The sequence below is a fragment of the Camelus ferus genome, chromosome 31 (genome assembly GCF_009834535.1).
Source record: "Camelus ferus isolate YT-003-E chromosome 31, BCGSAC_Cfer_1.0, whole genome shotgun sequence".
Taxonomy (NCBI): domain Eukaryota; kingdom Metazoa; phylum Chordata; class Mammalia; order Artiodactyla; family Camelidae; genus Camelus; species Camelus ferus.
Window position 1 is genome coordinate 7,786,236 of NC_045726.1, and position 22,146 is coordinate 7,808,381.

General features: G+C 49.7%; 1 protein-coding gene across 3 annotated transcripts; it reads right to left on the reverse strand.

Moving 5' to 3' along the window:
• Positions 1–1,668: 1,668 nt before the first annotated feature.
• On the reverse strand, positions 1,669–22,124 carry NEIL2 (nei like DNA glycosylase 2). 3 transcript variants are annotated; one of them, XM_014563353.2, is made up of 5 exons: positions 21,973–22,124; positions 12,164–12,303; positions 9,713–10,050; positions 4,498–4,694; positions 1,669–2,648 (listed from the first exon to the last, which is right to left on the reverse strand). In XM_014563353.2, the coding sequence occupies exons 2-5, from the start codon at positions 12,299–12,301 to the stop codon at positions 2,308–2,310; spliced, it is 1,014 nt and encodes a 337-aa protein (XP_014418839.2). In that variant the 5' UTR covers positions 12,302–12,303; positions 21,973–22,124; the 3' UTR covers positions 1,669–2,307. The 3 variants fall into 3 exon arrangements, with proteins under 3 accessions (XP_014418839.2, XP_032326661.1, XP_006189622.2); XM_032470770.1 differs by lacking the exon at positions 21,973–22,124 and adding an exon at positions 14,991–15,123; XM_006189560.3 differs by lacking the exon at positions 21,973–22,124 and adding an exon at positions 14,546–14,729.
• Between the last annotated feature and the right edge of the window lie 22 nt (positions 22,125–22,146).

The following is a 22,146-nucleotide window of genomic DNA, read 5'->3' on the forward strand; positions in this document are numbered from 1 at the left end:
GGCAAGAGGATTATTCTTCCATGTTTTGCTCTATGAGCTTTTGTATGGCTTGAATTTTTGATCTATTTTTTTAAATAACTTTTAAAATTTTAAATAATAAAATAAGGATTCTCCTTCACCTTCTTGGTCCTCTAACCGCTCTGACCCTGACGACCTTCAGCTGTGGGTTAGTCCAGCATCCCTCTTCCTTGTCTTTGACCCTGTTTCTGGAGATCGCTGGACGAAGTCTGAAAGGAAGCAACTACTCCAGATGGTCAGTGTGGCCCCAGAGCCTTCCCTTCAACCCTAAGGGGCTCTAAGTTTACCCCTCACAGCTGTTACAAACCTCCGACGCCTACTCCGCACCTGCGAAGGCCTCACCCCCAGCTGACTGTCTCTGGGTCGCTTTTCTTTCCTGTCGGAGCCCAACATCTCTAAGCACTGGCACTGGCGTCTCCCTCTCTCCTGATTTTCCCCTCCCCCGATCCCACACAAATCCTCACATCATATGTCTGTCATCAGGAACTCCTCCCTGACCGCCTTTCTTAATTCCCTTCAAGGCCAGCCTTCCTGAAGGGCCACCCTCTCCCCCGGCTCCCATCCAGCCCTCAGCCCCTGCAGACTGGCTGCCACTCTGCACACATGGCTCTTGAAGGTCATCATGACCTCAGATTCCACCTGCTGCCAAACTCAAAGACTTCCTCTCACTTGTACGGACCACTGGCTTCCCTCGAATTTCTTTTTCCTCCCGTTACATCTGATCTCCTGGTGGCTTCTGCCTTCCCTTGCCGCTTGAACAAGACCTTCTCCAAGGATCCCCTGATCGCCATCCTTCTCAGGCTGCATGACCACCCTTGTTAACCTTCTCACACTGACCATCAGCTCTGAGGAAAGTCCCCATGTCCACGCCTCCAAGCCTGCACTTGTGGGGAGCCAGGCCTGCTTCCTGGCTGTGTTGTCCCCCAACTTAGGTGTAAGCACCGAGAGCCCAAGGCGCTGGGTCTGACCATCTCAGCTCCCCTGAATTTCTGTCTCAGTTGGGGATGCCTTCCTCCAGCTCCTGGTGCCAGGCCTGAGCCACCCTCAGCCCTGCTCCCTCTCCCCAGTGTCCACATCCAGAGCCTGTCACCATGACAACCACCCATCTCTCCTCCCTTCCACGCTCACTGCTGTTTCTAGTCCCACTGCTTCTTTTCTCAGCAACTGCAACACCATTTTCCGTTTTCTTTTCTACCTGTTGAAATGGGTGCCCACCTACACGCAGGCTGTGATGCCCTGCCCAGCCCACCCCTCCTGTCCCTGACAACGCTGAATTAAACGGTCCGTCTGGGTACTACCTTTGCCCCCAGCTAATGCCTGGCATAGGTGGCTTTCCCCACTGTTGATAACTCTCAGTGACTGATGACAGACAAGGGCACAGGAAAGCCACTGTCCTCAACTTCACTCACACAACTCGCTACCTTCCACATGCCAGAGGCTGGGGCAACGGAAGTGAAACCCTCCCCTGCTTCAGCAGCCTTCCCGCCTGTGCCCGCACCTGGGGCAGGAGAGCAGGTGCGTGTTCACCCTTGTCCCTGCCCCGCACCTTTTACGTGGATCCGTCAGGCCAACCCAACGAGTCCCCATGGCACCGTCGCAAAGAGTGACTTGTAGTGTAAGAACCTTGACTGCCAAATAAAGACGACAACACAAAGTAACAAAGAGCTTTATTTCGTGTCCCGGTTTCTTCTACGTTTAGTTAACCTGAGGGGGCATCTCTACAGCCCTTGATTCCTGCACATCAAAGTCACAGATACATCACCGTGACAGGAAAACAGGCAGCTTTTTCCCAAAGCGCACTGGGAACACCAGGCAGGGGGCCAGGTCCCTGGTCCCCCCACCTCCCGCCTCCTTCTCCTGGTGTCTCCATCCCACGGGGAAGGGTCCAGGCAGGAGGACCTCCTCTCATGTCACCCCCTCCTCACCCCTGGAGCCCCCTTGGGGAACAGAAGGACAACGCCCTCTTCCCGGTCCTCATGGGGAGGGCCTTAACACCAGCCGACGTTTCCAAGCTGGGCACAGCTACCTTCCACAGGCCCACATTTTTGTGGCCCCACTGTCGTTCCGAGCGGTCTTTCCCTTAACTGCCACTGTGATCTGTCTCACCTTCCACAATGGTAGAATTAGCTAGGAATAATTAACCAGAACTAGAACAAAATCAAACTATGGCAGCTGCCTCAGATTTAACTCCTGTGAGATGAACATCAACAGTACAGCGTCCCTGAGCCACCCCCTCCAACTCCGGCACGCAGCCCCAACATCTACGTCCCCTTTCTCGGCACTCCGGCATCACGGTCCCTTGAGGGCAAGGCCCTGTGAAGAAGGGGCCTGAGCGCCTGGCTCGTCCGGGGACAACCTGGGCTGGCACTGGGGGCACCACCAGGTGAGCCTCTGGAGGCCCCCAGGGGGCCCCAGCGCCTCCTTCACGACCTGGTGCCCGGCGGGGCACTGCTGCTTCTGGTAGACCTGCGTGTGCTGCTGTGTGCCCTGGAATTTGCCCTGAAGCCAGGCTGCACTGAAGGCCAACACATGATCCACGAGGGCCTCGAGGCGCGGAGGATCCAGGCGGGAACCAGGAGAGAGAGGGTGGATCCCAGCTCTGTACAGGACCTCGTTCTTAATGATGTTCCCTGGAAGACAGCAGGGAAGGGGCAAGGGACACGTCCATCAGGAGACCTGGTCCCCAAGGTGACAGAACAGACTGAAGGCGTCGGGTGGCAGCAGGAAGCATCGCAGGAGGACCCAGCGTGTCCCCGGGGCTCCCTGAGTCTGCCTTCCTGTCCGCAAAGCACGTGTGCTCACACTTACCTCTGGGGTTGTTGCGAAGATGAAATTAGACAAAACTCACATGTGGCCCAGACCTGACTGCCTGGACCCCGGCCCAACTGGACCCCAGCCCAACCAGACCCCAGCTACCTGACCGGTGAGTCCTTGCCTTCTTTAGGCTTCTGTGCCCTGGCCTGTAAGATGGGGGGTGACGTACCTGGGTCTCGTGGGCAGTACATGAGAATTCTCTCTCCTCTCTCTCTCTCTCTCTCTCACACACACACACACACACACATGCTGAGCACGGTGCTGGTGTAGAGAGAGTACTCAATAAACACCAACTGATGTTATTATTATTATAAAATGTCAAGCAGAACGCTTCACACGCAGCAGGCGTTCTGGAAGTACTGCTGTGTTATTTTTCTATTCCTCCCTTATTCGCTGTGAAGCCAAACTTGACCCCTCCTTCCAGATTCAGCACGTCTCTTCCAAATGTTCCCACCGTGTACTTTCTCTAACCTCTGCCAGGCGTTTATCACAGCCTCTCCAGGTCACAGCGACCGGAGTCCGTGCGTGCTGGGTGGTTAATAATGTCCTCAAGGAGAGAAGTGGGCTTGGTGGAGGGCAGGCACTCAGCACGCCAGGGGCGGAGGGCTGGGTAAAAAGACTGCTGGTTCCAAGACTTCATGATCACACAAAATTTCTCTCCAAAGTTCACTGGCGACTACCTGAATGTCACTTATTATGCTCAGCTGTACTCTTAACATGTCCTTGGCTCTCCTTTCTTCTTCTGAATGAAGGGAAAACGAGCAAGTAACCATCCCATGGAACAGCACTAAGGATGAAACCACAGGCCTGGCACGTCGGGGCCACTTGAAAAACGGTGGCTGTTACGATTATCGTTTGTAAGAAGAGCGGGTTAGCAGAGCGTTAGCTTACAGACCCCAAAGACTGCTTCTGGGAGCCTCTGCCCCCTGGGTGCAGGGACTGGATGGTCCCACCACGTGCAAGGCCGCCGTCTGCTGAGCGCCAGTGAGCTGAGCTGTGAAGCCAATGCGCCCCCTGGACATGGGGGCGACGCGGTCGTCACCGCTCCCCCGGCCGCCCGCGCCCCCGCCCTGGGCGTCAGGAACGTCACCCTCTCGGAGTCCCGCTAACGAGCTGCCCCGGTGCGCGGAGCACTCGGCTCTTGTCCCCACCTCGGACCACTGCAAGGCCCACCGCTCGGGACACTTGCACAGAGGACGCCGGGCCGCTGAGCCCGTGCCCGGTGAGAGCCGGCGCGGACCCGGGGGCCGGGCTCTGACCCGCAGGCAGCAGCGTCCGCCCGGCCGGCCCGGGAGCAAGGCATGGCTCTCCTCGCAAACCGCGCACTTTCGGCTCTGAGCAGATGCTCATCAAGCACCTCCGGGGGCCGGCATCGTGCCAGGCAGGGGAGGCTTGGAGGATGGAGGGGATGTGACCCCAGCCCTTTAGGAGGTCACGCTGCGGTGTGACCGCAGGCCGACTACAACCTATAATACACCTAGGGTAGGAGAGAAGTCAGAAACTGCCTCATCTAACTCCCTTGGTTAAAAACGAGGGAAGTGAAGGCGAAGAGATCAGGTGATCGCCCAGCAGTGCAGACACCACGCTGGGTCAGTTCTGTGCCTCCTGGACCAGTGACTTGTCCACTAAGCCAGTGGGCGGGGCTCCCCCAGCCCTCAGTCCTACCTAAGCCTGAGAAGTATCTCTGGTCCAACAGCGTATAGCAGACAGGCTGATCCCGGCCCAGAGCCTCCAGTGCTTGTCCCCGATGGAACTCTTCCGACAAGATGTCAGAGGTGGGACTGACCACCGGGGAAGAGCTCCAAGACATCTGGCAGTTATAGAAGGCCAGGAAGCCGCCACCGCCGAAGTGCAGGACCAGCCTGGGAGGAGAGAGAGGAGAGGACACGCGTGAGCACAGTTACGGCGGCGCCGTCAGCCACACACGGTTATGACAGCATCGTCAGGTCCCCAGTGTGCAGAGCGCCCACTCCACGGTCAGGACAAACCTGGGGAAGCTAAGGTCCCAGGAAGGAAAAGGGATGGCTCTGCTAGGATCGTAAAAATCTCAGGGCTAAATGGAGTAATTCAAATACAACTTATATATCTCTCCTTCTTCCTGATCATTGCACGATGTGCTCGTGGAAGACAACCTGGGACATGCAGGAAAGTCTCAGGTCCAGGAGGTGGGGCTACCTGCTCAAAAGCAGGGCTTGTTAGGAAGGAGGACAGAGAGACGGATGCTAAAGAGACACCTCTCCCAGTCCCAGGCCAGATTTACCCAGAAAGACACCCCCACACCCTCCTGCAGGCTTCCCAAACTCCAGGGACAGAGGAGAAACCTTATGAACCCTGATAAGCAATAAAGGGTTACTCTGGGAGGGAAGACAGACTATCGCTGGACTCCGAGACTCATGTATCTGACCTGGGTGGTAGCTTATGTGAAAGGAAAGGGACAACTTCAGAGCAACGGAGACTCAGAAGAACACCTATGTGTGGCATCTGAGGTAATTACTCAAGGAAGACTGCCTCCCGATGGAAATTAAATCGGCAAGGGTCTCAGGATGCAGGAGGTGGAAAGCAGACATAAAGATTAGCACCAGGCTCCGCGATACCTATTGTGAGACCCAAGTGGCCTGAGAGCTGCAATCCAAGTATGAGGAAAGAATTCTCCAAACAAAAGACATCCATTTTAGTGTGTTTTTAATATTAATTAATTTAATCATACACAATTAACAACATAGTTAATTCACGATCTGGAACTGAAATTCTAAACTATCTCAGCAAACGCAGGAGATGGGGTGGATAGCACAGAAAAGCAGAGACGTATTTTAAAGGTCTCATCTCGGAGGGAGGGGGAAGGAGAGTGCGCAAAACACTGGTGTTAATAAGGGAGATGATTATTAATCTAATGTTATTAAAAAATGGATACCTATTAACTGAGGGGGAAAAAACAGGTATCACTTACAGATAAGGTTATTGCCAACAGAATGGGGATGAACAGCAGTACTTCCAAACTAACAGGGGTTACAAAATAAAAGAAGAAAAGAAACATGACAAATCCAACAGAAGAAAAGGCAACAAGGGATAATGGCAAATGACAGAAAATCCACATAGCACAGCTACCCCATTTCAAAACAGGGAGTTTCAGCTTGAATATACAGAGATACAAAAGCCTGCTATTCGCTGTTTATAAAAAACATACCTAAAATAAATGAAAAACGTACCTACAACTAAGTGGAAAAAAAGACCAGGGAGTGGACTCGCCAAACACAAAGCAGCACTGTTAGCATCCAGGTGCGCAGAATTCAAGACCAAAGGCAAAGAGAAGGCACGGGGTTGTTTATTATGGTGAAGCTGCAAAGAACCTAGGAAACTCAGGCCCTGACACCTGGGACTCAGGGCAGCAAAACACAGAGACAAAAATGCTTAGAAAGACAAGGAGAAGGGGAGGGTACAGCTCAAGTGGCAGAGCGCATGTTTACCACGCATGAGGCCCCGGGTTCGGTCCCCTATACCTCCTCTAAGAGTAAATAAATAAACCTAATTACCTCCCCTCACCAAAACAAAACAAAAACAAAGACAGACAAGGAGAAACGACAAAACCACAACTACCCTGGGGGACGTCAATGCTCCTTCTCCCGAGTTTGGCATATTAAGTAAACAAAAACAAGCAAGTATGGAGAAAACTCACGTTATCAAAGCAATAACTTGTTCTTAACACTTAGAGAATGTTTTACCTTTTTAAACCATTTTTTAAATCGAAGTACAGTTAATTTGCAAAGTTGTGTTAGTTTAAGGTGTACAGCAAAGTGATTCAGGTATAAGCTTATATATATATTTTCACATTTTCTTCCATGATAGGTGACTACAAGATTTTGAATACAGTTCTCTGTGCTGTACAGTAGGCCCTTGCTGTTTATCTATTTTATATACAGTAGAGTGTATATGTTAATCCTAAACTCCTAATTTACCCTTTCTCCTCAGAATGTTTTTTTTTCTTTTAACATTTTTTATTGATTTATAATCATTTTACAATGTTGTGTCAAATTCCAGTGTTCAGCACAATTTTTCAGTTATTCATGGACATATATACACTCATTGTCACATTTTTTTCTCTGTGAGTTATCATAACATTTTGTGTATATTTCCCTGTGCTATACAGTGTAGTCTATTCTACAATTTTGAAATCCCAGTCTATCCCTTCCCACCCTCCACCCCCCTGGTAACCACAAGTCTGTATTCTCTGTCTGTGAGTCTATTTCTGTCCTTTATTTATGCTTTGTTTTTGTTTGTTTGTTTTTGTTTTTGTTTTTTAGATTCCACATATGAGTGATCTCATATGGTATTTTTCTTTCTCTTTCTGGCTTACTTCACTTAGAATGACATTCTCCAGGAGCATCCATGTTGCTGCAAATGGCATTATGTTGTCGGTTTTTATGGCTGAGTAGTATTCCACTGTATAAATATACCACCTCTTCTTTATCCAGTCACCTGTTGATGGACATTTAGGCTGTTTCCATGTTTTGACTATTGTAAATAGTGCTGCTATGAACATTGGGGTGCAGGTGTCATCCTGAAGTAGATTTCCTTCTGGATACAAGCCCAGGAGTGGGATTCCTGGGTCATATGGTAAGTCTATTCCTAGTCTTTTGAGGAATCTCCACACTGTTTTCCATAGTGGCTGCACCAAACTGCATTCCCACCAGCAGTGTAGGAGGGTTCCCCTTTCTCCACAGCCTCTCCAGCATTTGTCATTTGTGGATTTTTGAATGACGGCCATTCTGACTGGTGTGAGGTGATACCTCATTGTAGTTTTGATTTGCATTTCTCTGATAATTAGTGATATTGAGCATTTTTTCATGTGCTTTTTGATCATTTGTATGTCTTCCTTGGAGAATTGCTTGTTTAGGTCTTCTGCCCATTTTTGGATTGGGTTGTTTATTTTTTTCTTATTGAGTCGTATGAGCTGCTTATATATTCTGGAGATCAAGCCTTTGTCGGTTTCACTTGCAAAAATTTTCTCCCATTTCGTAGGTTTTCTTCTTGTTTTACTTCTGGTTTCCTTTGCTGTGCAGAAGCTTATAAGTTTCATTAGGTCCCATTTGTTTATTCTTGCTCAGAATGTTTTACTTTTAACGAACATTCTATCTTCATTTTCGACCACAAAATGTAAGCAAAGATCAACTACGTGTGTGGCTCCAAATCTTGGTGCCAAAAGTAGAAAATTTACAGGCTGCCGCCCTGATCATAATCCAATAAAAAAACAAACAAAACAAAACAAAAAAGATGACCCCCAAACACTCAAAGATCTGAAACATTAGGAAATACTCTTTCATATGGAGTGCATGAAACTGTTATTTATTTGAAAGACCAACAAAGTAGATGAAACCGAGGCAAGCCTAATAAAGAAAAGAAAGGGGTGGAGGTGGGACCAAAGCAAAATACACAACATGAAAGGAGACGTAACCTGAGAGATTCAAAAAATAAATGAATGACACGTGTTCGCTCTGTGACAATAAATCTGAAACCCCGGGAGAACAGCCTTGTTGGCGGAATAGCATTTCAAACCCTCTGGCTGGTGACCGAGTCAGCGATCAGCTGGAGCCCAGGCTCAGGCCACGAGAGGTTTGCTGCGGGTTTCGGAGAAAGCTCTCCTTGCTCATCTGAACTTCCAGAAACAACCTTCTCTCTCCCTCTTTTCTTGCGTGGTTGGAAGGCCCGGGGTGGCAGCAGTCCCTTGTGGACAAAACCAACATGCAGGAAAGTTCAAAGACAGGAGGATCCCAGGACCGGGAGCCGAAGGCCTGGAAGTGCACCAACGCTGGGGCCCGCTCCCTCTCTGAACGTCTCATCACTCGGGGGGCGGGGGCGCCGACCTCCGCAGAGCTGAACATCTGCGCACACAACTCACAGTCGGCCCTCCGCAACCACGGTTCCGCGTCCACGGACTCAACCAACCTTGAAGCAGATCGTGTAGCACTGTAATATCACTACTAAAAAAAAAACAACCCTGAATAAGCGGCCCCGAGCAGTGCACACCTGTGTTGTTCAAGGGTCAACTGTATGTGAGCCAAAACATCTCAGCATCGAAGCCAGGCTGAGCTACTTCACAGTGCACAGCATCCTGCCGGCCCGGAATCACACCATAAACAAAGACCATCACCCTGACCATAAAAAATATGATTGTGAAACTTTAGAAAACAGAAAAGTGATCTGACTTTTGAAGAGAAGGGGGATCTTTCAGCAGGAAGAGAAAACTTAAGAGCTATCAAGAGAAATACTGACCACTGACTACATAAAAATGAAACATCCTGAATGCCAAAAGGTGCAAACACCATCGAAGGGCACAGACAGGCTTCAGACAACAAGGCATTGGTATATCATTTGCACAGAGGTTAACACACCATATCCAACAGCCCCTACAAACTGATCGAAAGTACACAGACAACCCACTGCCACCATGAGAACCTTCATTCTCTGACCACTCTGGGAATCTACACCAAGGAAATAACCCTGAACATGGATGGAGTTTTATGCACTGATATCCTCAACATTAACAGATTAAAAACGGGGGTGATTCTGTCCCTAAATTCAGAGAGCACTGGTCAAGCCATAAAACACTGTTCAGGGGCCTCCCACCCTCAAGGGCCATGCTTGTTGGGAAAGTTCCCCCAGCTGTCTAAGCTGCCAGGATGGTCTCCACCCCTATGGCTGCAGACCACAGTCTACTCGCTGTCACAGTGGACAGAGAGGCGTCTTGTCTCTCCCCAGCAGTGGCTGTGGGAGGGCGGGCTGGGTGCCCCCTGAGCATGCCCACGCCGTGGGGTCGTGGTGAACCCTGCAGACCCTGCACGGACACAGACAAGCACAGCCCATGGCCGGTGCAACCACGCCTTACCTCGGAATGGGGTCCCTCCAGTCGCCCCTCTTGTTTGCCTTCTTCGCTCTGGAGAACTCGTTCACCCAAACGCTGCCAAACAAACCAAACCTGACCTGCAGCCACCTCTCAGCACCTCCTGCAGGGGTGTCTTCCCCCAAATGCTGCGGACCATCGTCTCTGCTGGGGAGCGCATCGGCTCCGCCTGGGGACAGGGAGGACTGCTCAGAGACTTTCTGCTGGTGCCCGGCCTCTTCCTTCTGCTCTGATTTTTGTAGAGGCTCTGGCAGCGGGTTGTTGCCAGGGGACACAATTTGTTCATCTGGATCAAATCTAAGGAATAATTTCTTTCCATGGACCTAGAAAAAAACGAACATGATCTAAGCCTTTGCTACAGACTTACTTGTGTTCTCCCAAAATTCATACGTTGAAATCTACCTGCAAAGTGATGGTATCTGGAGGTGCGGCCTCTGGGAGTTGATCAGGTCAGGAGGGTGCAGTCCTCTTGAATGGGATTAGTGCCCTTATAAAAGAGACGCCGGAGGGCCCCCTCACCCTCCCTCCATGTGAAGACACAGCAGGAAGACAGCTGTCTATGAACCAGGAAGCGGGCCCTTGCCAGACACCGAATCTGCCAGTACCCTGACCCTGGACTCCCTGCCTCCAGACTGTGAGAAACAAATGTCTGTTGTCTATAAGCACCTGGTCTGTGGTGTTCTGTTAAAGCAGCCCAAACGGACTAGGAGAGTCTTGTAGACTCAGAGAGGGGAAGACTGGACAGGTGTACGCAGACCTTTATCCTTGTGCAAATGTCTCCCCTCTTGACTCCTGCACGAAGCTTTTCCAAGTTGTATATTTGCAACTTGGCTTTTGCTTTTTGCTCCAGTGGCGGGGCACTGAGCACATGGTTTTCAAAAGGATTAGAAGCAAGAAGAAGAATTAGATCAGCAGATGAAATAGATCCATGCTCGATACGGGGCGACCCGAGAATACCTAGGGGGAAATGCTCCCAATTTTTTCATGAATTAGCTAAGAAGTAAATACCAATTATCATTCTTGTATTCAATGCATGATACTTTTCCTTTGTTAAAAATATTCGGCACACACACATGCATGCCACACACAAACTGACAGCAGCCAAAGACAACACACTGTAAAATTCGGTACCTTCCACCACCCCCGAAATTGGGTTTGGTAGAAGGAACAGCCACAAGAGACCTCACAATAAAAAACTATAATCAATAAAATTGAATACTGATATAACAACTGATTGATGAATCAAACCATCACTCTAAGATGCATTCCTCTATAACACTTTTTGCAGAAATGGAAAAATCCATCCTAAAATTCCTATGAAACGTCGGGGAATCCAAACAGCTAAAACAATCTTCCAACCAGGTTGGGAGCCTCATGTTTCCTGATTCCAAAGTATACAACAAAGCAACTGTGACCAAAAGATGAAAATACTTCACCCCATCCCGATGAAAATGATTTCAGCAGAAGAAAATGAAAACAGACAATGTATGAAATGAACGTTCCAACCTCTGTGCATTCTATTTCCACGTTGCCAGCCCCGTTCTGTAATGTGCATATGGCCAGATTCCAGGATAAGCCTGTTCTGCATGACCCCAAACTCAGGCAGTCTTTCAGAGTCACAACCCAAACATCTGGCATTAATAATAGAAATGCCTGTGCTATTTTTTGACCAAAGGTACATGCATAAAGATCACAGTTCTGACAAGATCTCCCATTTGTCAATTAGTATGAAAATTACCAACCGTAGCAGTCTTTTGAAATCCTCTCCCCAAAAGAAGGCATTATCTTTCTAAATAATTCCAGAATAACTTATCTGCAAATCTGAGCACAGCTGTTTGCTGCCATACCTCAGAAAAGGTTTAATTGAGCTGACATAAAAATCAGAGCAAGGAATTAAGTGGGCATAATAAGAATTTGCTCACAGAAAACATTTTCTTGATGCAAATTCACCAATGTTGCTGTAACAGTGATGAAATATTTGTCAAGTGTCCCTCAGGGTCAAAACATTTACCAGGTCAAAAAGCCTAGGTCGGGAGACCCCTGCACCCTCTCCAACAGCGGCAATTTCTACCGTCTGTTTTCAATTCCTGTGACACTGTGGGTATTTGAGTCTAACTGTCAACTAGGCTTATCCAATGTGCCAGGCCGTCTGCTAGGCACAGAGGGGCACACAGAGGAGTGAATCTCCACCCCTGCCCTCAAGGAATTCAGAATTCACAAGGAATGAAGTTCTGACACATGCTGCGACATGAATGGACTCTGAAAACATCAGTGAAAGCAGCCAGTCACAAAAAGACACAGCCTGCATGATTCCATGTATGTGACATGCCCTCAAAAGGCAAATCGGTAAGACAGAAAACAGATTAGAGGTTGTTTAGGGCTGGGGGTGGCTGAGGTACAGAACGAGCCTCCCCCAGAAGAGAACGAGGAACTCACCTGGGTGTCCTGGAGCCACAGGGACTCAAAGCTGGCAGGATTTAGCTTCTGACTGCTGCCCCCTGTCCTGACCACTTGCTGCCCCACAAAGGGGGAGACCAGATGGTGAAACTTCCTCACTGATGGCCCCTCCGGCATCTCTGCAGGCAGAAAGGGGGAAAAGAGGCCCCTGACTTAACTGGTTTCTCTCTAGTATTTCTGATGGCTGTCAAGCTCCAAGCTTTCAAGCAGCCATTTTTTGCCACCAACTTTAAGAGAATATATGGCCAAGAGGGTGCGGAGAAAAGGGAACCCTCCTACACTGTTGATGGGAATGTAAACTGGTACAGCCACTATGGAAAACAGACACTATGGAAAACAGTATGGAGGTTCCTTAAAAAACTAAACATAGACTTACCATATGATCCAACAATCCCATTCCTGGGCATATATCTGGAGGAAACGCTAATTAAAAAAGATACATGCACCTCAATGTTCACAGCAGCACTATTTACAGTAGTCAAGACATGGAAGTAACCTAAATGTCCATCAACAGATGACTGGATAAAGAAGATGTGGTATAGCTACATGATGGAATATTACTAAGCCATAAAAAGAATGAAATAGTGCCATTTGCAGTAACATGGATGAACCTAGAAATGATCATATTAAGTGAAGTAAGTCAGACAGAGAAAAACAAATATCATATAATATCATTTATATGTGGAATCTAAAAAATAAGATACAAATAACGTATTTACAAACTAGAAATAGACTCAAAGACATAGAAAAGAAACTTACGGTTACCAAAGAGGAAGGTGAGGGAGGGATAAATTAGGAGCTTTGGGATTAACAGATACAAACTACTATATATAAAATAGATAAACTTCTACTGTAGAGCACAGGGAACTATATTCAATTTCTTGTAATAACTTATAATGGAAAAGAATCTGAAAAGAATATACATATGCATAACTGAGTCACTATGCTGTACACGAGAAACTAACATGGCATTGTAAATCAACTATACTTCAAATTAAAAATTAAAAAAAAAGAGAGAGAATATATGGACAAAAAGGGAACGTGGCTGGGGAGGGGGTCGGATCAAAGAGAAGGCCCAGCGGCGGCCGAGTGTGGGCTAGCTTCCCAGGGCTGGTTCCCCTCCCAGCCCGCCTCACCTTTCTTCCTGCTGCGCATGCTTATCAGATACCAACAGTGCGCCTCACGTCCTACCATGGGTGCCCTCCCCTTCCACCCTGTGGCACTTGAACAGGAGCTGGCCCTGGTCACCTTTTGCCTGGACTGTGGCCCTAACTCATTGCCAGGTTTCTCTGTCTTCTCCCTCTGTCCCCCAAGACCAATTATTCCAGCCCACTGCTGCTGCTTTATCTCCCCCTTTACAGCACAGAGATGGTCTCAGGGGAGAAGGCTGTAAGGACACAGACACAGATACGGATCCAGCCCCCTCCCCCCAAGGCCACCCCACTAGTAGGAGCGCTGTGTGTGTGATAACAATCAGAACTCAGAACCATGATGAGTGCAGACACACGGTCATGTGAGGTCAGAGCAGGGAGAGGCCACATCCAGCTTAACTACAGACAGCTATCCCTGGTAACTGAGAAGCAGCTGGGCTTGCATTTGAACCCTGATGGAAGGCTCTCTATGACCCCTACCTCTCCCTGCCCCAGATCACCCAAGTTCACTGGGAGCTTGTGTGTGAGACATTCACATGTTGAGTCTGAGTGGTCTGCACCCCAGCTTCTCCGACACAGAAGGCAGCCCCCTCATCCTTATCCAGGGCACATTATCCACCTGTCTCCTCACCTGCACAAGACTGCAAGTTATCATAAAAACCCAAAGAACTAAGCAGTCCTGCCATAGTGGTTGCTACTGCATTTCAGCAATTCTAAAAAACATTTAAAAAATCTCTGAAATGGGGGTGAGTCTTACAATCCATGCTTTCTCATCGTTTAATTAAGCAGCACATTCCAGAATACGTATTTTTAATTTGACAGTGCTTTAGACTCACTAAAATGTGTACCATTTCCCCTAATCAGACCTTTTCCTCGAGGGGCTATCCTGATAAAACTGCGGGTGCTAGCCACCCCGCAGCCGAGCTGAACCTCAGCCAGCTCTGCATCCTCGTCCTCTCCAACGGAGGAAGTTTCTGTCAAAGTTCCCCTCTGAAATGCACCTGATCCTTAAAAATCTTTCGATACTTAAGTATGTTTCTTTTAGTATTTTTTTATGGAGATGGAGAACTGGGCAGTGAGCTCCCTCTCCACGGCCTTAAAAGATCAGAACCAGAAGGGACACAGGTTCGATGGGGACTTGCCCTTGAACCCTCCCTCCAGCGGTTAACTGCGCGAGGCCGGCGGGGGATGGGGGGGCTGCCTAGCGTACCACAGTGAAAGCAGGAGGAGGGGGCGTCGCCGGTGCCCTCTTTTCTCGGCAGATCACTCATTCATTCCCTGGAGAGACTCTTAAGATTGCTGTTTTTCCCAAAGCCCCCTCGGGGTGGGGTTTGGGGGGGAGAGGGGTGTAGGGAAGAGAGGGGTGTAGGGGGAACAGGTGTGACTGACGGTCACGGGAGGAGCCTCCCGGGGGGAAATGCCAGAAAGTGGTAAACAGCCAAAAAGAAAAATTCGACCCAGGGTGCGGGCTTCCGTAAGGGACGCTTCTAAAATGCTCGGTAACTGAGTTTTCAGGCCGATAACAAAGTGATGAGGGAACAGCCTGGGAAAGCCCTGCATTTCCGACGGGGGGGCGGGGCCCGCCACCGCCGAGGACGCCCTCCCCACCTGCGCAGGTCGCGCGACCCGCGGGAGTGGCTCGTGGCTGGACTCACCGGCTCCAGGCCCGCCGACCCTCCGGCCGCAGGGCCCCGGGGGCCTGCAAGCGGCCTCCGCTCGGGGCGTGGGGGACCCGGCGCCAGGCGTCCGCGCGGGCTCCGCCCCCGGGGGTGGGCGCGGAACGTGCGTCTCCGGCGGGAGCGAGGGGAGCGGGGATCTGCCCGGAGGCCGAGGGTGCGTGACGCGAGGCTCCTCCTTCGGGGGTGGGGCATCTCGAGGCTCCGCCCCCGCGGTGAGCGTAGGAGGCGGGGCTCGCCCTCTGCAGGCAGGTGCGGGGCTCCGGGGTCCTTAAATACGCGGGAGGCTTTGCGCAGGGAGCGGGGAGAGGGATTTGGCCCTTGGCGGGTGAGGACAGGGGGCTCCTCCCGAAAGGAGGTCGCTGGAGGCTGGGCTGGTTCCTGAAAGTGAGCAGATGGCGCGGGGGCGAGGTGGGGGGTGGAGCCGACCGCCCCGGAAGCGTTTATTGTCTTAGGAAGACAGAAAATTAAGTTGCAAAATAGGAGAATTTGGGGTGGTTCAGGCAAAGGCAGGCCTTTTGGTTGGTTTTGCTGAGCTTCCGATCCTGGGGAGGTTAATTGTGAAAAGGAAACATTCTCAAGAAATTTCATGAAGTTTTCATAAGGTGGGATTTTTTTTTTTACTTTACATTATTTAAATATTATTTGAATTTTTATCATAAGCAAATTTCGCTTTCAAAGTAATATTTGTATATTAAAGTTTTATTTCAAAGAATTAAAAAAAATAGTAGAATCTTAAAATAAGTATGGTTCCATTGTTGTTAATTGTCCAGAAAGGATGGGAGAGCCAGCACTTTCCAAGAAGTCAGCAGGGAACTTTGGGGAGTGCGGGAGCAGGTATTAGAGAAACTGTCCCAGGTGGCAGGCACCATGGTCCTTGGCTGAGAGGGCCCTGGGGAGGACTTGGCCAGCACAGGGAGATAGGCCCAGTCCCTCCCCGGATTGTGTCCTGCTGTCCCACAGGGAGCACTCTGGGTGGCCCTGTACAGAGGGGCTTGGGCAGGAGAGAGGAGAGGAAGGCCTGCAGTACTGAGGGTCCTCAGCACAGGGGAACCCTGCAGACAGAGGGGTTGAGCTTTGAGAACGTGGAGTTTCCAGGAGGGATCCCCGGAGAGCCTTCTGTTCTCCCTCTTTCTAAATCTGGCCTCTTCTGGAGAACATCCCCACCACAGGACTCCTCCTGCTGTAGGACCAGCCACAACCCAACAGTAGCCTCTGGAGCCCTTAACTCCCCATTCTATAGACTCTGGCTGAGCTGGGAAGGAAGCCAGAGCCACAGCCTTTGCCTCACCTCTTGGAATGAGTGCCTGGTGCCTAAGAAGCTCTCCTGAGGCCAAAGGTTTATTGAGAAACCACATGGTTCACAAGCTTACTTCTGTCATTTACAGTAATAGCTATGGTTCGTTGAGCACACGCACTGTTCCCAGCTTTTTACATATACTGCCTCATTATTAGCTGTGGCAAAGCAAGCAAGTCACAATATCTCTGAATCTGTTCAGGTATGAAGTGGGATATCCATTTCCTGGTGGTATTATGGAAATAGTATTAAGCAAGAATTCTCCAACCCTCATGTGCATACGAGTCACCTGGGAATCTTGTTTAAATGCAGATTCTGACTCAGATGTGTAGCAGGGCCAAAGATTTTGCCTTTCCAACAAGCTCCCAAGTGATGCTGCTGCTGGTCCAGGGACACAGGTGGAGCAGCAAGGACTTGGCGCATAGAGCTTAGCAGTTGGTGGGCACTTAATAAATATTCACTGAATGAATGATTAACCTGGATATTAAATACGAAACTCATCAACTGTAAAGTGTGGTGCAGATGTATGCTGTCACCATTCTAAGGCCATAAAGCTGGGGAGTCTGCCTGCAAAAGGGCAGACTCCCGGAAGAGCAGCTCTACAGAACAGCAGAGAAGAACACTATTCCTGTGTCAGACCGCCTCGGTCCAAATCCCATCCCTCCACGGGCAGAGCCTGAGCAAGTAATTTAACCTTTCTGGACCTCAGTTTCCTCGTCTGGAAAATGTGTACCTCACAGCGCCATGGTGGGGTTTACTGAGATGATTCATATAACTCATTTAGCGCTGGGACTGGCCTGTAGCAGTATCTCCATACGTTATACATTTTAGTTATTTTCAGCTGCCCCCTGGACTGGGGGCGGCCCCAGAGCCCACAGGAGCCTGGCCTCAGCATGACGGGGGTCAGCGCCCAGTTTTCTAAGGGCCATGGAGCCAATTCCTCCTTCTACCTTTGTGCCCTTTGACTTCTCCAACAGGGTTAAAGTTATAATGCACGTGAACATCGATTAAAATGCAGCTGCCTCAAGGACAGCAAGAAAGGGAGTGAAGGAGAAAAGCAGTGAGGTCGGGTGAGGAATCAAATTGCCAGTGAAAGAGCTCGGGGTCCTGGACCACACTGGGGGTGGGGGGGGTTTCATGTGTCCCTGGGGCACCAGGGGAGCGTGGAGGGCTGAGAGGGAGGCTCCTGGGTCTATTCCAGGTGCCCCGTTTTGGACCTGTGACTGTGGACAGTAAGCCCTATTCTGCAGTGGTTCTAGGCCCGTCTTTCAATCATGTCTAAATTGGAGAATTTGGAACCAAGGATTCTCCCCCAACTTCTAGAAAGACGTTTAAAGTCTTCATCTTGGAGTGGGATCTAGACCCAGGCTGGGTAGGGTTTCCAGCTTTTAGGTTTCCACGCTTTAGGAGAGGCAGGGATGGAGGGTAAAAGCCCAGATTCTGGAGTCAAATAGACATGGTTAAATCCTGGTTCTGCCTGTACTGGTTTCTGCAGTCTTCAGCGAGTTATTTAAAACCCATGGGCTGTATCTTCTTGATGTGCATAATGAGGATATAGGAATGTTTTAAGTGAGTATCTAAAGCGCGCGTCTGACGTGCAGGAGTGCTCAGGACATGGTAGATACTTTTTTAAAGCAGAATTTCTGGGCTGATTTCAGATTAAATGCTTGACAATCGGGCGGTTCCATTCTGGAGGCCACAAGGGAGAACACCGGCGCCCCCACATGGTGAGCGCGTTCACTGCAGGGACCGGACATTTTTGCCGACCTCCGCGCCCCAGTGAGGGTAGGTGCTCAGTAGGTGCCCCTCTTCCTCTCTCCAGCTCTGTGATCTTGGGCAAGTACCCTCAACGATGGTAGGACAAGAGGGTTTGGACCAGATGATCTCCGAGGCCCCTCATGATCTGTGAGTGAGTCAGGCATGATCTCCCAATCCAGGCATCCTTTTCCATAGCGGGGTTCTTCCCATTCCATTGGCTCCAGCCAGCTACTGGGAAGAAAGCTCACCGATGCCACCCTCAGTCCTTAGCAGCTTGTGTCCCACAGACCCCAGACTCATACCCTTCTCTAAGGAAGGGGCTACCAGGAATTCTTCAGCCCTGTCCTTGTGCAAACAGCTAGATTCTAGGCACAGGACCTCCTGGGGGATCCAGAACCTCCTGGGGGACCCAGAACAGCTCCAGGGGTCTTGACAATTGCCCTGGGACCCTTTGACTGCTTGACTTTACAGCCAAACGGCAAGGTTTGCTGTGGCCAAGCCTGGAGTAGAATTCTGAGACCTCAGAATCCTGTTTTGGGGCTCCTACCTCACTTTTCAAGGAAGCAGAAGCTCAGGTAGATGTGGGTGTGTGACAGTGTCCCCTCCTAGAGCCCCTGGAACCCAGAGATGCAGCCAATAGCACCCCGTGGGCCATTTTTAAATAGTCAGAAAGGATTGCCCAGCTAGCTCAGTTGGTAGAGCAAGAGACTCTTAAATAGTCAAAAAGCCCCAAGGTAACTGTCTAGTAGCCGCACCAAGATTGCAGAACAACCAAAACCGAGTGTCTTGGCATTTGACAGGAATTCAGTTGGCTTAGTGTTATCAACTATCTGGTGGTACTTGTTAGCAGAGGATTAGCAGTTATGCTTTTTGTTCTCTTTAAAATTTAAGTGCAATGTATATGTGGTTATGTTTTCAATCTATAGATAATGAAGAAAAGCCCAAATCATTACGTAAACATGACAATTTTAAAACATGAGCACTATGGCAGGGGTGGGGTGGTATAAAGGAGAACTTTGGCTGTGATAAGGCTGGAAGCCACATTAAGGAAATCTGCAAGGATGTGGTAGGGGCAAGGGGACAGGATGCCTTCCTGAAAGTGTTTCCAACGCCCACCCCTACAGCAAAGCCTGGGGGAGTCTTTGAATAACACTGCAATGACTTTACATCAAAAAGCACATTAGATGGCATCACTCATTACTTTGTTTAATAGAGTCCTGGTTGCGGGGGTAGCTATTTAGGATTCTGTTATTTCAGTCTTAACCACATTTGTCCCCAGCCCAGCCCAAAAGTCTCAAATAATCAAGAACCCTAGAAATAATGGATATTTTCAGTTTTTTATTTTCATAAGTTCTAAAGGAGAAGGACAGAGGAGGAGTGATAAATCTAAATGTTTTACATCTCTAATTACAACCCATTTCATCTGAGTAACTCCGTCTTCAAGAAGAGGCAGCTCGAGAGAGCACACTGTCTTCGTTGTAAGAGGGGTCGGCGGTATCCCTTCCTAGTACTGCGCTTCATCTGAATTAACTCCTTGCAATCAGAGAGCCACTGATTGGGAACCTGCAACTGCCCAGTGATTTGAACTCTTAAGTGCATCTGATTAAAAACCTGATAAACCGGGGGGGGGGGGTCCCGCGGGCGGGGCTCACATGTTAGTTTCTCAGGTGAAGCAGGGCCACCACAGCTGGGGGACAGAAGACATCACTGCAGAGCCGGGAGGGAATGGAATGTGGGGGGGTTGGTGGGGGCAGGGGTCTCACACATCACCCTTTGCTCAAGAGGAGAAGCCCCTCACTGGGTCAGGCTGAAGATCTCCCCCGGTAGGAACTGCCACCACTGGCTGCCTCACAGGTTTTTTCTAATCCAGCTCTTCCTGTCAACTCAGAGCACAGCTGTGGGGTCGCCTCTCTCTGTAAAACCAAACCCATAATCTTCCAGGCGTCAGCCGGAAGAATGAGCTAGCCACGCCCTGACCAAAAGAAAACTGGACTTTGGGGAACTAGGTGCTTTTTAATGTCATCTTTGCTTGGATTATTTAGTTCTTGTTACTGAAATCTTTTTGCCAATGTCCCTGCCACAGCTCCCGGAGGGGACATAAAAAGTCACACGGGAGTCAGGGTGGCAGAGAGCAGCAGTGCTCCCCCGGGAGGCTGTGGGAAAACACAGGTCCGGGACAGGGAGCCCTCGGGAGGATGGACTCCCCTGCCCAGCTAAGCCTGGAGGCTTTGAGGCTGGTCCTTGGTAACGGGAAGGCACGTTATTTGTGTTCTTAAGGGATGAAGGCAGTTTGTGTTCTAGCTTCAAGCAAGGCAAGGATGCAGTTTGAAGAGTAATTTCCAATGTCAGAAAATGATTTAAAAAGCTGAAAGAAAACTAACCATCTCCACTCCAAAAGCCACTTTCCAAATGGCTGTTTTTCATGCAGCAGGAACCAGGTCAGTATGTCAAGTTCTGGGGGCTCTGAGTGGGGTGGCATCAAAGAACCCCCAGCCCAGCTCCATTTGGTGAGCGTTCAGTGACTACCAACTTATTTTCACAGCTACGTCTGCCACTACGGACCCCCGTAGGTGCATGAGGGGGGCTTTCTTGGAAGGAAGCAATGTAAACGATGATTAAAACAAAACCTAGGTTTAAAGATACTCTCCAAAAGTCAAATATTAAGGATTAATGCTCTCCGACTTAAAATGGTTTGACTTGTGCTTCAAAACTTTCGTCATAGCAAGAGGTGAGCCTCAAAGTGGACGTGAGGGATTTCTGAGCCTGGACACACGCACACTGGCCGCTGCAGTCACCCTCTTCGGCCAGACATTTGCTCTAATGAGACCATCCCTGCTAGCCCACCTCCCCATCCTTCCTCCAGCCACTGCCCCACCATCTGGGAACTGCGTGCTTTTGAGGATCTTGATTGGGAGCAACTTGACCTCCTCCGAGGATACATTTGATTTGGGAAAACAACCAAGTCTGGTGAGCAGGGAGGCTGAATCAAGCTGGGTTTTAGCATCTGGGGTGAAGCGTAAGTTATGACCATATAAGGAATGAGGCCAAGCTTCTGGAATTGTGTGTATGTATGTGTGTATATATATATATCTATCTATCTCCATCTGAAAGCCATTCCTAAAGGGAAGAGGCAAAAATGTTTTCAGCAGACTTCACCCTCAGAAAACATGTATTCCCCAAGCCCAGCACAAATCCTGGGAGGTTTTATTTCTGTTTCTGAATCTCTTTGTTAGTCTTAGTTGCTAGAGTTATCTGTTACTCATCCTTCTGGATGGTAGCTGTGTTTCACAGGTTTGGCCACTGCTCAGCCAATTTGAAGTCTTTTCTGATCTTACATAGAAGAATGGTGGTTTTCATTTTTTTTTAACCTACTCAAAAATAACAAGGGTGTTATGGAAGGTCAAAGGTCACCAGTCCGTCCCCACCCCCCCCCACCCGGGGTTTGTGATAAGCCAGCCGAGAGGCAGGAAGCCACTGCGAACAGTTCTGAATGGAGGCAGATCTGCTCCTCTGGGTCCCCTTACACAGGCCTCAGGACCACTCCTCCCAGCTCCATCCCACCTTTAAGATGGAATAATTAAACAATTCTGTAGCCTACGAAGGTGAAGGCAACATAGACAAAGGAGAAATTTTCACCTCCTCTCCCACTGGTCTCGTGAGGCATCCCCAGCCCGTCTAGGGGCTTGTTTGGACCAAACCATAAAAGAGAAGACAGCAGAACAACTCAGTGTGACCCTCCACGCTGGCGAGATCACTGCCTGGAGCTCTGCCTCACATGCCAGCCCCTGGTGTCCCCAAGCGGAGCTCTAAAATGCCCCCCTCCATCGGGCAGCAATTTCGGGGCCACAGGAACTTCAGTTAAGGGCTGGTCCATCCCTCTCCTGGGAAGCCAGACCTAGAGGTTACCTGTCAAGGTCGAACACTAGTCAGTAGCAGGGCCGGGCTGCGTGTCCTTGTCACTGGCCCCATCGCATACAGAGGAAGTCTCGGCCAACTGCCAAAAGGAATGGAAGGAGAAATGACTCAGGTGCAGCCCATAAGCAGATGGGCAGGGGGCCTCAGTGGCTCCGGACTGCCTTG